This window comes from Heteronotia binoei, chromosome 7 (genome assembly GCF_032191835.1).
Source record: "Heteronotia binoei isolate CCM8104 ecotype False Entrance Well chromosome 7, APGP_CSIRO_Hbin_v1, whole genome shotgun sequence".
Taxonomy (NCBI): Eukaryota; Metazoa; Chordata; class Lepidosauria; order Squamata; family Gekkonidae; genus Heteronotia; species Heteronotia binoei.
In genome coordinates, this window is record NC_083229.1 from 88,789,515 (window position 1) to 88,805,359 (window position 15,845).

The 15,845-nt window shown below is 38.5% G+C and overlaps 1 protein-coding gene across 3 annotated transcripts in view; it reads left to right on the forward strand.

Annotated features, from left to right (window-relative positions):
* The window catches only part of GNAL (G protein subunit alpha L), a 221,276-nt gene that overhangs the window by 68,522 nt on the left and 136,909 nt on the right, over positions 1-15,845 (forward strand). Inside the window, exons 1-4 of one of the 3 annotated variants that reach the window (XM_060244023.1) lie at positions 6,161-6,643; positions 6,898-6,970; positions 7,694-7,748; positions 7,913-8,032. In XM_060244023.1, the coding sequence (XP_060100006.1) occupies positions 6,505-6,643; positions 6,898-6,970; positions 7,694-7,748; positions 7,913-8,032 (387 nt within the window). In that variant the 5' untranslated portion in view covers positions 6,161-6,504. Of the gene's footprint in view, positions 1-6,160; positions 6,644-6,897; positions 6,971-7,693; positions 7,749-7,912; positions 8,033-15,845 lie in introns of those variants that run through there. The other 2 variants (XM_060244025.1, XM_060244022.1) reach the window with 2 other exon arrangements.

Genomic DNA, 15,845 nt, shown 5'->3' on the forward strand with positions numbered 1-15,845 from the left:
CTGAGGTTGCTGTCCTCCGCATGCTCCATTCCCAAGTTTCTAGGAGTTTCCCAACCTGGATCTGGCAACTCTATCCTCCCATCCCCGACCTAATGAAGTTGTTAGGTGTGGCTGCTGGCATCTTCTTCCATGGGTGTAAATTTGGAATTTCCCAAAGGGGCAATGCCCCTGCAAGGCTATCAGCCAGGAAGCACAAGATGGACCCACTGGATTCTTCTTCCTGTCCTATCTGTGAGCACACCGGATAGGATCAGAACAGAGATGGCACTCTGTTTTTCTCTTTTGGCCTCTTCTGGCCATTTTCTCCCTTGATTTTTGTAGGCAGAATTGCCTTAGTGAACTAATTAATTGTGTATCTTTTATAGTGTAGCAACCTTCATAGTCCAGAGTGTTATAAAACAAATATCCCACATGCTTCTTCTCCTGGTCAAGGTATCAGGAATGAATCTACCAAGAAAAGGTTGTACAAACCTGTATCAAATCTATTGGCTGTAGGAGTAGTTTTACCAGGACCTGATTAACCATTAAGCCAGCAATGGCTGTTGTCCTATTGACTGCCATAGTGCCCATCAATTAATTTCCAGGTATCCATTTGTTTCTCTGACAGAGCATCTCTTCCTCAAAGCAAATAGTCAATCCTTACTTTCTCCTACTTAATTGGAGCAGGAGATTCTTCAGAAGAACCCAGGAAAAATAAACTTTGTGTCTGCAGGAAGCAGCCATTCAAAAATCATTTTCTCCACTATAGGAGGATTCTTGGTATGAAATCTACCCACATTCTGTGATTTGCCCTCGCACTCACATGACCTCTATTTTGTGGCTGCACCACTCAACATCCTCAAAATCCCCAAATTTACAAGCTTCATAAACTAAAGAAAATGTTTAGCAATAGTTCAAATCAATGTTGAAGATGCCATCAGGAAAGAGGAACTTATTTCCATACTTGGTGGACTTGTCACTGTTTGTATAAATAGGGAGTTGCCCAAAAAGACCACCACAACCACGTTTAACTTTAAAAGGGGTAAATTCTCTGAGATGAGGAGGCATGTGAGGAGGAAACTGAAAGGAAAGGTAAATACGGTCAAAACCTTGGGGAAGCTTGGAGACTATTTAAAACTATAATCCTAGAAGCTCAGATAAAATACATACCACAAGTTAGGAAAGGCACAAACAGGTATAAGAAGAGGCCAGCATGGTTAACAAACAAAGTAATGGAAGCTGTAAAAGGTAAGAAGGACTCCTTTAAGCGGTGGAAAAACAGTCCAAGTGAGATTAATAAAAGGGAACACAGGCTGTGGCAAATCAAATGCAAGACTGTGATCAGGCAGGCAAAAAGGGACTATGAGGAGCATATTGCAAAAAGCATAAAGACCAACAATAAAAATTTCTTCAAATATATTAGAAGTAGGAAACCAGCCGGGGAAGCAGTGGGGCCCTTGGATGACCATGGGGTAAAAGGATTACTGAAGGAGGATAGGGAAATGGCTAAGAAGCTGAATGCATTTTTTGCCTCCGTCTTCACCGTGGAAGATGAGAAGTGTTTGCCCGCCCCAGACCCGATAGATGTTGTTTACCTTGACTTCCAGAAAGCTTTTGATCAAGTTCCTCATCAAAGGCTCCTTAGAAAGCTTGAGAATCATGGAGTAAAAGGACAGGTCCTCTTGTGGATCAAAAACTGGCTGAGTAATAGGAAGCAGAGTGAGTATAAATGGGCAATCTTTGCAGTGGAGGACGGTAAGCATTGGGGTGCCGTAGGGCTCGGTACTGTGTCCCATGCTCTTTAACTTGTTCATAAATGATTTAGAGTTGGGAGTGAGCAGTGAAGTGGCCAAATTTGCAGATGACACTAAATTGTTCAGGGTGGTGAGAACCAGAGAGGATTGTGAGGAACTCCAGAGGGATCTGTTGAGGCTGGGTGAGTGGGCGTCAACGTGGCAGATGCGGTTCAATGTGGCCAAGTGCAAAGTAATGCACATTGGGGCCAAGACTCCCAACTACAAATACAAGTTGATGAGGTGTGAACTGACAGAGACTGACCAAGAGAGAGATCTTGGGGTCATGGTAGATAACTCACTGAAAATGTCAAGACAGTGTGCGTTTGCAATAAAAAAGGCCAACGCCATGCTGGGAATTATTAGGAAGGGAATTAAAAACAAATCAGCCAGTATCATAATGCCCCTGTATAAATCGATGGTGCGGTCTCATTTGGAGTACTGTGTGCAGTTCTGGTCACCGCACCTCAAAAAGGATATTATGGCATTGGAGAAAGTCCAGAAAAGGGCAACTTGAATGATTAAAGGGCTGGAACACTTTCCCTATGAAGAAAGGTTGAAACTCTTAGGGCTCTTTAGCTTGAAGAAACGTCGACTGCGGGGTGACATGATAGAGGTTTACAAGATAATGCATGGGATGGAGAAAGTAGAGAAAGAAGTACTTTTCTCCCTTTTTCACAATACAAGAACTTGTGGGCATTCGATGAAATTGCTGAGCAGACAGGTTAAAACGGATAAAAGGAAGTACTTCTTCACCCAAAGGGTGATTAACATGTGAAATTCACTGCCACAGGAGGTGGTGGCGGCCACAAGCATAGCCACCTTCAAGAGGGGGTTAGATAAAAATATGGAGCAGAGGTCCATCAGTGGCTATTAGCCACAATGTGTGTGTGTGTATATATATATATATATTTATTTATTTATTTGGCCGCTGTGTGACACAGAATGTTGGATTGGATGGGCCATTGGCCTGATCTAATGTGGCTTCTCTTATGTTCTTATGTCCCAATATAAAACAATTTTGATGCAAGATATTGAGCAAAATCTTAACTTGTGAGGTGAAATGTGCACTATTGTTAGTGTTATTAGACCAAATAAAGAAGCCATTAGAAAAGAAATATGGATATCTTATGAAGAAATTTAATTGTGGCTATAAAGATGTTAGTGACAGTTTATTGGAAATAGTCCAGTACTTCACTAATAGACACTTCCTGTGTTAGCTAAGCAAAGTTTGCGTCCTGTGGCACCTTTAAGACCAATGAAACTTTATTCAAGGTATAAGCTTATATATGCATGCACACTTCTTCAAATTAATGCTGGCTAATTATGGCAATTGATAAGTACCGATTCTGCAGTTGCTGTTGCTCTGCCCCTGGGCTTCTGCTTTCGTTAGATCAAGGGATTTCCCCACTACCAGATGCCCGGGGGGGGGGGGGGGGTGGAATCAGTTAAGGTTTGATTTTACAAACAAATGAGAGGGGGAAAGAAACATGAACAGTCACTCTTTTTGCAAAGATAGCTTTTATTCTTAAATTATTGAAATCAAGTTAAACCATAGGAGGTGATGAAACTTGCTGTCCTAAAATGAGGGGAGGAGGAGATGATTTTCATATACATTGGCATCAGGGCTTTTTTGTATTAAATGCCCAGCAGGAAGATATTTGCATATTAGGCCACACCCCTTGATGCCAAGCCAGCCGGAACTGCGTTCCTATACATTCCTGCTCAAAAAAAACTCTGATTGGCATTACTTAAGCTATGGATGTTTGCTTTTGGGGGGGGGGGGTTAATGGAAAGCTATTTTTTAATGGGAAGCTATTTGAGAGAGAGAGAGAGAGGTGTTGTATTCTAAAGGTTTACACTACAACAAGAAAAAACAAGGGGTAGGGACCTCTGAGTTAAGTCGTAGGGACCCTTTTTTATGCCCTTAGTTTCTCAGCACAGCCATTAAGCTCATTGGGTGGCCTTGCACAGTTAGCCATCTATTTTGCCCTATAACAGGGATGGCCAAACTTTCTTAACATAAGAGCCACATAGAATAAACATCAGATGTTTGAGAGCCTCAAGACAGGCAGGCAGGCAAATAAATGGGGGAAGGCGAGAGAGGTGGAAAGAAAGCAACTTTAACTTTAAACACATTCTCCAAGCTGCCAACTGGCTTGGCTTGGAGAAGTGATTTCAAGAGTCAGATTTCTTCTCCAATCCAGCCAACTGGGTGGTAGGGACTTCAAGAGCCACACAATATATGTGAAAGTGCCACATGTTACTCCCGAGTGCAGTTTGGTCACCTCTGCCATATAAAATGGCTGTGAGGATTATGGGAGAGACATATTCATGTGTCCCACTCTCAGCTTCTTGGAGGAATGCAATAAATAAAGTTATTTTCTTTTAATTGGATGGGGGAAACAGACTCTAAAAGGCATTTTGAAGTATAAGTTGTTAAAATGCTCTTTAGTAGTATATTTTTGAGGCCTAATACAACAGAGTGTGTATATCAAGCTTGGCTAGTTTAGACCTTATCAGTTCTTTTAGGACTCATTGGAGACAGAAATACACTCAGTTGAGAAAAATTGTAGCAATATATTCATGAACTGTGTTTCTTCCAGTTGATATTTTAGTTAACTGGCATAAATTTGTCTTTATTCGATAAAGATATTTTCAATTTTATTTAAAATTGGTCCAAGGCTTAGATGCACTGCTTCCTTAGGTTTGGTCCAGCCCTCCCTCTCTCCTCTGCCTTCTTCTGGGAACCTACAAAAAAGTGCAACAGAAGACATCCACCTCCCATCCCCTGTCACTGGGATCCAGTTAGCACAAATATATGTATCTGCATGAACAGAAATGACACCTGTTGCAATGGCTGTAGTAATTGGCAGTAGTATACCATGTGAAGTAACATACTGTTTTGTACATGATCAGAGAGTCTGTGGTTGTGTGTAGAGCTGAGCATCACAATTTCTGTACAAAGTGTGGTTTCTACTCTGTTCATAAATTGCTTGAAGTGAAGAGTGTGCTGCCTCACCAGCTCCAGCTCCGGTTGCCAGCTCTGAATTCCTGGGAATTTGAGGGCAGAGTTCATGGAGGGGATGGGAGGGGAAGGATCTCAGCAGGGATGTGATGCTTTCCTCTGAAGCTTCTGTTTTCTTTCAGGGGAACTGATCTTTGTAGTCTCCAGATCAGTTGAAATGCCAGGGGAACTCCAGACCGCATCTGATGCTGGATTCCTTAGTTCCAGCGGTGGATATATTTTTGATGATGTAAAATTGTTCTTGTTCAGGCAAGAGGTCTGAGTAGAGGTCAGAGGTGAGAGGAGAGCACAGGATGATGCACATTCAAAAGCAGTGAAGGTGCATGTTCCAGTCCTGGTTATGAGACTATCTAATGGTAAATTTGCTTGCTCTTTGACTATAAATGTCTTGGTTTAGAGCTAAACGCTGCTCAGAGATAAACACTACATTACAGGGAATTTTTGTGTAGCAGATTAATTATTCTTCAATAATCTGGGTCAGCCAGTTTGTGAAGTCTGTGGGTTCCTCGCCTCATGGACTTTATATCCTTTACTGACTTCCCTACCTTTTTTCCCTCAGTGGGGAACCAAAGAGGCATACATCGTTGGCCCTTCATCCCTTTTAACCTCACAGCAACCCTGTGAGGTAGGCTACGCTGTGTTGACTGGCTCATAATCACTCAGCCCGCTTCCATGGCGGACTGGGGATTTGAACCCAGTCTAGCACTCTAACCACTATACCATGCTGCCTTTCCAATGTGCTGAGAAGCTGGAAATGGTGGTTAATAATATGTGTCTTATTTGCCAATATTTGAAGTGTAATTTAGGATGCTTTGAAATCTGTTGGGATCCATATGCTGTTTTGGATTATTCTGGTCTTCCTCACTAACAGAGTATGGGTGGGAATGGTCTGTTTAAGGATGAGAGAGGATACAGTGAGCACCTATAGCACAATCCATTTTTCTGCAGGGACTTTTTAAAAAACAACCTATGGGGGCTAAAAAATGGGTGGTGAGTTGGATTTGGCTGGATTTGTTCTTTCTGCTCTGTGCATTAGACTTCAGATACCAAATTTATAATTTAGGAAGAACTATACCTGCAGTTCTTTGTATGTTAGAATTATTTTTAAAAATAAGTGGGCATATGTGCAGACTTAGTTCCCTCTTCTGTATTCCAGGGCTTCTAATTAGGAAATTTTTGTGTAAATTCGGGAATTAGGCGAGTCTACAGAATCCAAGTAAATCCAGTTCTCCCCCTCCCTCTGCAGCGTTTGTAGTTCGACTGTTTCCTGGTCTCGCAGAAAGAGGCAGTGCTGAGTTAGAAAGACAAAAATAGACCTTTACAGAGAAATATAGGGATTGTAAATGTGTGTGTGTGTGCGCGTGTGCGCGCGCGCGCGCGTGGTAGTGGCGAAGGGAAGGCAGCGTTCGACTGGTTTCCAGGAGGAGCCCTTCTCGCTTTTCACTGTGCGTTAGGGCATTTTGTACAGATTTTTGTTCTGTTTATACACTTACCTCTTCCGGAAGCTCTTTGCATCTCTACGGGAGAAAAAAACAACAACAATTGTGATCAGAAAACGACCAGAGACCATTTTATTTGATCGGGGAAGAAAGAGGAGCGATACAACACGGGGATATAAATATCAACTGTTTTGTGGTTGTTGTTTTTTGAGAGCGGGGATTGTACATAAACAGTGCACTCTGATATCTACTCTGAGTGACAGCAATGGGGTGTTTGGGCAACAGCAAAACGGAGGATCAGCGTATTGATGAGAAAGCACAGCGAGAAGCCAACAAAAAAATAGAGAAGCAGTTGCAGAAAGAGAGATTGGCTTATAAAGCCACACACCGTTTGCTTCTGCTGGGTAAGGAAGGAGGGCTTTTGGGGGGGGAGGATGAGAGTGCAGTGGTGCAATTCAGTTTCCCATGGCCGGCATATGATAGAGGAGCTGTTGGGTGCAATAGAATATGATATGGTAGGAATGCTGATCTCTTTTACTGAGCAGCGCCTGTATAATGCAGAGATTGTCCGGGAGATGTGTATGACTGTTTCTGTCCTCCCCGTTTTCCTGCTCCCCCAAATGTGTCCATCACACTTTTTTTCTCTTCTTTTTTTCAGGGGCTGGTGAGTCAGGGAAAAGCACTATTGTCAAGCAGATGAGGATCTTGCATGTAAATGGATTTAATTCAGAGTAAGAATTGTTGATGCTTCCAGTGTTTTTTAATTCGTACATTTAATTCACATTTACACAAACCGGAGATTTTATTTTAGCCTTTTTACATGTAGTTCATTTGTGATTTACTGCCACCATCATCACCACCTCCAGCTGTAAACAATTGGAATTAATAAATATCAAAGGAAATGTTCAATTTATATTCTCCCCTTCCTAAGCTGTTCCTTCTACTGTATTTTTACACTGTTGCTGCTGCAGTGCTTAATAGGCCCTTGTGTAGCTACAACATGGCGACTACTTCTTATAACAGCAAATAACTAAATGCTATCTATGTATGTAAAATTAAAGATACCTGTCAGTTCATGCACAAATTGGAAGCACTTGATTGGTGAAGAAGTACCAGGACAAAAATCCATTCTGTTCATAAACTGTATTATTTATCTTAGAATCAATTAAACAGTATGTTAATTCTTACAGCTGTTTGTGGATGGATATGCTGAAATATTTGGAATTAAATTCAGTTTGCAATATAAGTGGACAGATACCAGGTAGTCTTCCTTTCCCTACCAAACCTTTAAACATAAACTGGTGACATGTGTCATTTGAAAGAAATAAAAATAATTTATTTTAGTTAAACTTTTGTTCTATTGTGAAATGGAAGGATAAAAATGGTGGTAGTGTTTTGGGGTTTTAACAGTAGAAGAACACTCAAGGTTTTTTTTAATTGTTGTTTCAATGCAGAGAAAAGAAACAGAAAATTTTGGATATTCGGAAAAATGTTAAAGATGCAATTGTGGTAAGAACATATATATTTGTTGATCTTAAATTGTGTATGTTTAATGATTAGAATTGTTGCATGCAGAGAAGATCTTATTTTTTCTGATGACAGGGTCATTTTCAGTGATCCTGTGTTTAGCCATTTTAATAAATCGTGTCCTTGTATGTGTTTTCTTTTCCTAGACTATAGTTTCAGCAATGAGCACCTTAATACCTCCTGTTCCGTTGGCCAATCAAGAAAATCAATTCAGAGCAGATTACATTAAGAGTATAGCCCCACTTTCTGACTTTGACTACACCCAGGTAAGATTTCAAAGTCTTCTCTCCCCCTATTTCTCCTGTTCCATCACAACACAATTTAAAAAAGCATAGAGGTATATTATCATATTGAATTGTACTCTTCTTATAGAGCAGAATTTTTGTGTTTTGGAATATATTTACAGCATTATATAATGAAAGCTATCAAGAATCCTGTGGAATTTAGTTTTGTGGAATAACAAATCTGTTAAAATTAGTTGCTGTGGGATATTGATAAAAAACAGTGTGAATAAAAAATGTGATATATACAGTCTCAAGATTATTGGTCCATTTTCTTGAAGATTGCATTTTCATGGTTTAAGTGATGATCAGGTATAGCATTTTTTAACATCCTTTATATTTAGACATTTCATGGCTTCTACTCTTGTGCATATGCATTATTGTTTTATTTTGAGAATGGCTAGAAGAGAAAATAGTGTTACTCATTTGTGACTAAATTAAAGAAAAATGCATGATCAGGTGAATTTGGAGATCTGCATTGGATTACTATGATATTAAATGTTAACTTTTCTGTCTGTAAGCCAAAATAGAATTTTGGCATATCTTTTGTTATTGCAAAGTGACTATGTTAACTAGTTTGCAGTTGCTGACAAAACCTGACAGGTGTTCCCCCCCTCCTGTCAATCTGTTTTAAAGATTGACTGTGGAGCATCTTCTGCATTACACTGTTGGGGAAAAGTGTTGAAAAACAAACTTTTGTTTTTTTCATATCTAATACTTTGATAAATCTTCAAATGTGACTGTTCAAGGATACATTAGAAAAACAGCTTAAATAGCTGTTCAGAAAAATTGTATCTGAACTCTCTTTCTCTCTATGTGTACATAGTTTGAGTGGTTCCTCCATTGACAAAATGATGACCTGATCCTTAAAATGGAATACAATATGAACTATATCATTTTCAGTTATGTCAGTATTATTGTACAGACATGGAAGATGGTATCCATGGGTTTCTTTGGTTTTAGTTTTATCCCTCTGGAAACCAGAACTAAAATCCATTTTCACAATGTTGTTCTTGTGGGGCATTCACAACAATATTCTTGTATGGCAAAGAATTTGTGTGAAATTGTCCATATAAAACTCAAAACTGGGACTCGTCTGAAAGTAGCAGAACTGATACAAGCGTGGAAATCAGGGTTCATATTGCAAAATTAATTATTGTGGATTTGGCATCTCTTTTAAAAGAGTAAAGGTTTGGAATGGGTCATATTCCTTGGAATTACTTTACAATATAGTTCAATGCAGAGTTACTTTGTTATAAGGGCACAGAAACCAGTGGAGTTAAACTGGAGTTACTCTGTTCAGAGTTGCAATGTTGTTTGGGTATGTTTATGTGAAATAAGTTTGTAAAATATAGTTGTACATACAAAGTCATCCTTAATTAAAACAAAAGCCAGTCAGTATTTTGGCTGCAGTGTCCTGTGGTGTTAGGCATTGAAGGCAGCTTCATTTGGTTGTAGCTCTGCACACAACTGCAGTATTGGGTTTCCTTTGTGGAGCTAGTGCTTTCTTTAGTTACAGTATGTTACAGTGTTTTAGTTGCTCTTTAAAAGGTTTATCTTGAGCACCAAAGTTAACTTCAGTGGTCAGGATGCAAAAGCACATTGCAACCAGTTGCATTAACCAAAAGAAACTTGAAAATTCATTGCTAAATAGCAGTCCTTAACTCCACATAGGAAAACCATCTACTGTGCATGTGCAAATCTTTGGACATGTTGGAACTCTAAAGGTTTTGATTCTGGTAGGTTGGTAGAAAGATGGTGCTGGCCAGCTTTATAAGGAAGAGATTATTTTTACTGTCAGTGTCATTTGTGTTGGCTATTGACACAATGATTTTTTTTTAAAAAAAAAATACATTATGAGGTACATAAGATGTTCCGTTCCATGCTCAATTAAATTTCAGTAATTTACATGTGGTGAGCTAAGTGACATATAAGCCTTCTGAAATGAGCAGGTGGATCTTGAGATAATTACATTAGTGCAGGGGTGTCAAACTCCTTTATTATTTGGGATGAATCTGACATAAATGGGACCTTGTTGGGCCAGGCCATATGAATACCTATTTAAGATTAGGTAGCAGAGATATAAACTTTATAAAGGACACAAACACAATTAGCGATTTAAAAAAAATAAAAATAAAACATGCTTAAAAGATTAGCACTCATTGATCTTAAAGGTGCTTTCTTTGTATTTCTCCAATGGGATCCAGGGAACTGGACAAAGGAAGCTCTGGCTCTTTCCTTCCTTCCCCAGGGGACCAGGAAGACTGGAGCCTCAGCCAACATAAGGAAGAAAGGCTTGGCTCAGTAGCTCTGCTGTGGAATTGAGAGAACCTGGCAAAACAAGCTCTGCCTCCCCCCTTCCTCCCCAAGGGAGGAGCCTCAGCCATTGGAGAAAATAGAGCTTTTTCTCTGTAGCTGCTGTGCAGTTGAACAAGCCTTGTGAAGTAAGCTGTTATGCAGAAGGAAGCAAGAGAGAGGGAGAAGGAAACAGATGACAGCCAGTTGCTCGGGGACCTGATAGGAGTCCTCCAGGGACCTGATTCAGCCTCCGGGCTGCATATTTGATACCCCTGCATTAGTGTTCCCAAATTTCATTCTATTAACTCTAAGCAATGGTTGTCTGTTTCTGACTTGGAATGAAGTCAGTTGTGGTTCAAAGGGGATGAATGTTTCAAAAATTATACCAAGTCTAAATTGCAGTAGGTAGTGTTTACATGCTTTCAGTTTGTCATATTTTTGTAATTTATCAGTTTTCAGAATGATTTTAAATAAACTGTATTTATAGAGCATTGTGAATTGCAGGTACAGCATCCAGATGTGCAAGGTTATGATAAGAAACAATAAGGCCATCAGTTTCTTCCTCCCCATACATGGGGATGCATGCAGGCAGCTTGACAGCACATTGAGGGAAATGGGAGGTTTGTTTGTGCCTCCTATTCATTCATAACTCTGCATGCCTTTTCTTTAGTTAATAGGTTTAGAACTGGCTTAATTATTTAAAGCACATACACAACTATGACCAGAATTCTGTGAATTGAACTCAGATGTATTTATTTACACTTAATACTGCAACCATTGTCATGAATATGTTCCCTGGTTTTTGATATTGTTAAAGTAAACCTCATATCTTTTCCTATCCTAAAATTTCACAAAAGGAAATTTCATTATAGTAATTCTGGCATCAATAATTAAGTTATATTTATTATTGTTGGATATTAGAATATATAGTTAACCACTTCTTTTGTGTTCATGGCTTGGTACATTGTACTTAAGTTTTCACAAATGGTTCCAAGTATGTATTCCTAATTGAATATTTCATATTGTAATGTTGCCCTGACCTGTATGGCCCAGATTGCATCATCTCAGAGGCTAAGCAGGATCAGCCCTGGTTAGTACCTAGATAGATCACCAAGAAAAGTCCAGGGTTGCTGCACAGAGGCAGGCATCTGGCAGAAGGATCTGTTTGTCTGTTGCCTTGAAAACCCTACAGGGTCACCATGTCATCTGTATTGACATCACTTTCCACAACCAATGTTGCCTTCTTTTATATTTTACGAAAGTTTGTGAAGATATTATCTGAAATGTATGGTAATTTCAGTAGCTATATTTTTAAAAATCCTTGGAATTTACACAATTTGCAGAATTATTGTACCTCAGTTTTTCCTTTGTTAAAAGTCTGGAGATATATTTGCATATTAGTATTACATATTATATTTTAGACAGAATAGAAAACTCTGTAGGTTAGGTCTTAGTGTGTTTAAGGACAGCGTTTACAGAAAGACTGATAATAGAAGTAGGAACACTGCTGTTTAAATGGGACTTTGGGGACAGAGTGGTGATTGACATTTTTTAAGTTAAGAGGAATTGACTTGTGCCATTTTTAATCCTGTATTGATGGTTGTTTTGCCCTTTGTGAGCACAGTGAACATATTAAGGACATATTTTGCTAGTAGCTGTGGACAAACATAATGTCTCTTATATAAGTTTCTCCTTGTTAAAGATGGTAAATTGCCATGTTGTTTTGAGCTTCTTCTAGAAACATATTCTAAAAATTTAAAGATAACAAGTAGCCTGTAGATCCTTAACAGAATTATTTGCAATCTGTATATGTATGTACAGCAGCTATTAGGAATGTGAGCTATTTTTAAGAGTTCGTTACCTTTTAGTCAGTTGTTCAACAGGAAATTAAATGATCATCATATAAAATAGAAATGTTGATGGTATAAACTATAGCAAGTTAAATATCCTTAAATCACAATTTAGAGTTAACGTGGCATAGTGGTTAGAGTGGCAGACTTGGATCTGAGAGACCCAGATTCAACTCTCTATTTGCCATGGAAGTATGCTGGGTGATATTGGGCCAGTCATATGACTCTCAGCCTAATTTACATCATTCTCCTCTTCCCCTTTCATCTTCACAATAATTCTGTGATGTAAGCCACCTTGGGCGCACATTGGGAAGAAAGGTGTGATATATGTGAGGTAAAATGAATAAATCTGATTCCTATCTAGATTTGAGTGCAGCTAGGCATCTGGCATGAATGAAATTTGGCATGTTTAACTGTATAGTATAAGACTGTTAGCCTGAGTGCACATTATAATTTTACCATTTCTAGGGATGGCTCATTCCTGTTGATTTTCCAGAAAAAGAAAGATACCTGTGGGGGGGATTTCAATGGAGACTGGCTACAGGGCAGTGTGGACCAGAATCTAGGTAGAAAAGTATATCTTCTCCCATGCTACCAGGAATGGTTGGAGTGACATTAAATGTAGGAAAACATAACTTGTGAATGGTGGCAAAGCACATTAACTGAGATGGGGAAAAGATTCCCAGGTGGTATTTAAGGTAATTTGTGATGCACATGTGATTTCAGCCATAAAGATCAATCTAGTGAGAAGCAGTATACTCACAAAGACAGGTTTCTATGTATGGATTATACTTTCTGCAATCCCTACTGCATAGGAGAAAATTCTATTGCATGATTTCTATTCTGGTCTCGTGTTTAGTTTGAGAGCTGCTATGTACACTACTGCCCGTGGAAGTCTACCATGTTATCTTGTTAACTTCGGAGGGTGAAGGAAATTCAGTGACCATCTTTCTCCTCCACTGTTCATTTCTTTTGACAGTGAAAGAGGAAAGATATTAAAACATTAGGTCTGTAGATCTTGGATTAGGCTCCTGAGTTGGTTTTTTAAAAAAGTTTTTAACATACTGTTTGGGTAGGGTTTTTAAGTTATGAAAACGTACTAATTTTGGAGCATCAACCAAAAGAAAATTTTCCTTTTATTAGATGTTTCATGACTGGATGCAAAAATTGTTTCAAAATGCTTGTTCATTGTAGCAGCATTTTCTTCCCTCCCTCCGTTTAACATAGCATTTTCGGTGGTATTAATGCTTCTGTTGCATGATTGTGATGGGATGTCAAACCAGTTGTTTATTCACAGAGTTCTTTTTTTAAAGTAAAGATTTTTTGTTTATATGACAAATTAAGAGATCAATAAGGAGTAGGTCATCACAAACAGTATGCAATATATTGTAAAATAATATAAAATAACTAGAGTAGAATAAATATAAGAAACAAAAGATTAGTAGGAGAAAAAAAATACAGATCTTCTGCCCCCCTTTCCTGCAGCAATAATCACAGCACTCAAAGGAACCTTTTCCCTTCATGTATATTTGTAGACAAGCACCCTGTGTGCTCAGCAAGCTGATGGTCCATCTAATAAGTGGGAAGAAGAAAAAGAAGTTTCCATTTCCCTATCGCCCAGTCAGTACTCTGCTTGGGAATGCATTGATCATGCTCATGGTTCTTAGATATAATCTAATTAAACTGAGAACTAGTAAAGTGTAATGGCTAAGAGTTTTATGCAGGATCTTGTCAGCTGAAGCCTTTCGTCAGCCTTAAACCCATTTATATGGGTTTAGGAAAGCACTATCTCTAATCCTCAACTCATCCAATAGCAGTCTAGGTATAGGTAGTACCGTCCTGCTACTCGAGGCTGTTGTCAGGGTTACTGAATCAGAAATAACATACAAAGAACTTTGAATACTCAAAAAGTACTAATGAGCACAAGAGAAGACAGATGACTTTCTGCATATCAAATACTGCAGCCTAATAACAAATTGATCACAATCTTATATAGACCTATACTTTATGATTAGACTAAACAAATTCAGTTATATTAAAACCCATTCATGTACACAAAAGTTTTTATCTTGATATTTATAACTTTTCTCTGATGGTGGCTCATAGTGGATCATGACATTATTCTCGTCTCCATTTTATCCTCACAACAGCAGTCATTTGAGGTGGATTAGCCTGAAAGAAAGTGACTGGCCCAAGATTGACTATCAAGAGTCTTGGCATAGTAGGAATTTGAAAGTTCTTCTCCCAGGTCTTAGTCTGGGACTCTGACCACTGTACCATGCTGGCAGAAGGGGCCTGTTTAGGTTTATATGCCATACTTCTTATTCTCACACTTAAAATGAATTAAGGCAAGCTTCCAGAAAATAATAAATAATTGGTTTGTAATATGAATGTAAGCAGAATTAGGTCTGAGATGTGTGAATGGCCATTATGATTTCAGAACATTTTCCTGGTGTTAATCTCTGATTGACATTCTAAGGTCTGCAGGCACATACAATTAGAACTTTTCAGTCTGCTTCCTTCTACATGTTTTAATGAATACTTGAAAAATAACTTAAATTTCTATTTGGTATGCTCGACCCAGCATATATAATGGAACAGTCACCATACTGAATGACTGTAACATTACGTTATTATTTATCACTGTTATTTAAAATGTTTGTCACCTTACTACCTAATTTATGGTCACCAAGGTGGTAAATGTTGGTAAATAATCAAAACTACATTTTAAATGCACACATACACATATGTAACTTTTTAAAATAGATAAACGAGATAAACCCAGACAGAGAGGATAGCCAAAGAGAATTACAGAGGGAACACCAAACCAAAGAAAAAGTCATCCAAAAACTATTATGTTTGTAAAGACGTGTCTGTATAAAAGACAGTGCAACAGGAGATCAAAAGACCTGTATGCACAAATATCACTTGCAGATTTTGAACTTTGCAATTTTCTTTTATTTTTCCCAAAGATGAACAGAAAATTAAGGTGGAAGCTGAGTAAATATCTGAAAAAGTACAACTTCTGTCATTGCTTGCTTGACTCTGTCATTGCTTTCTTGACCAATAATATTGGCTTTGTGTTCCTCCAACAGTAGTTTAGTAACAAACTAGGATCCCTTAAATACTTAATTAAGGGATCTTAATAATCTTAATGGGTGTATTTAAATAGAACAGCTTAGAAGATCATAGCGTGAGAATGAAATTGGATTTCGGGAAGTACATTTATACTCATTGCCATTCAAAATACTTATATCTGCTGGTATTTTTATTTTCTTGTCACATTTATGGCATTCTAATTTGGCACAGTTAAAGAAACGTAATATGAATAAGACACATGTGTGTAAGGATTATTTCATTTATTTTTAAAATTAATATTAATAACTCCATGGTTTGAAGGTGAATATAACCATTTTCTCAGTGCTTTTTTGTAGAAAAAGCCTAGCAGGAGCTCATTTGCATATTAGGCGACACCACCTGGCCTGGGAGCCACCTCGTCAGGCCAGCCAGAGCCCTGGCCAGCTCAGGTGGAACTTCACTCCTATGCGATCTAGCAGAACACCTCCCCCCATATTTTCTGTAGTGTAAGTCCACCCATGACTATTTTACTTATATGTTTACAAAGAAGTTCTTTTAGAAAGAAATACTTC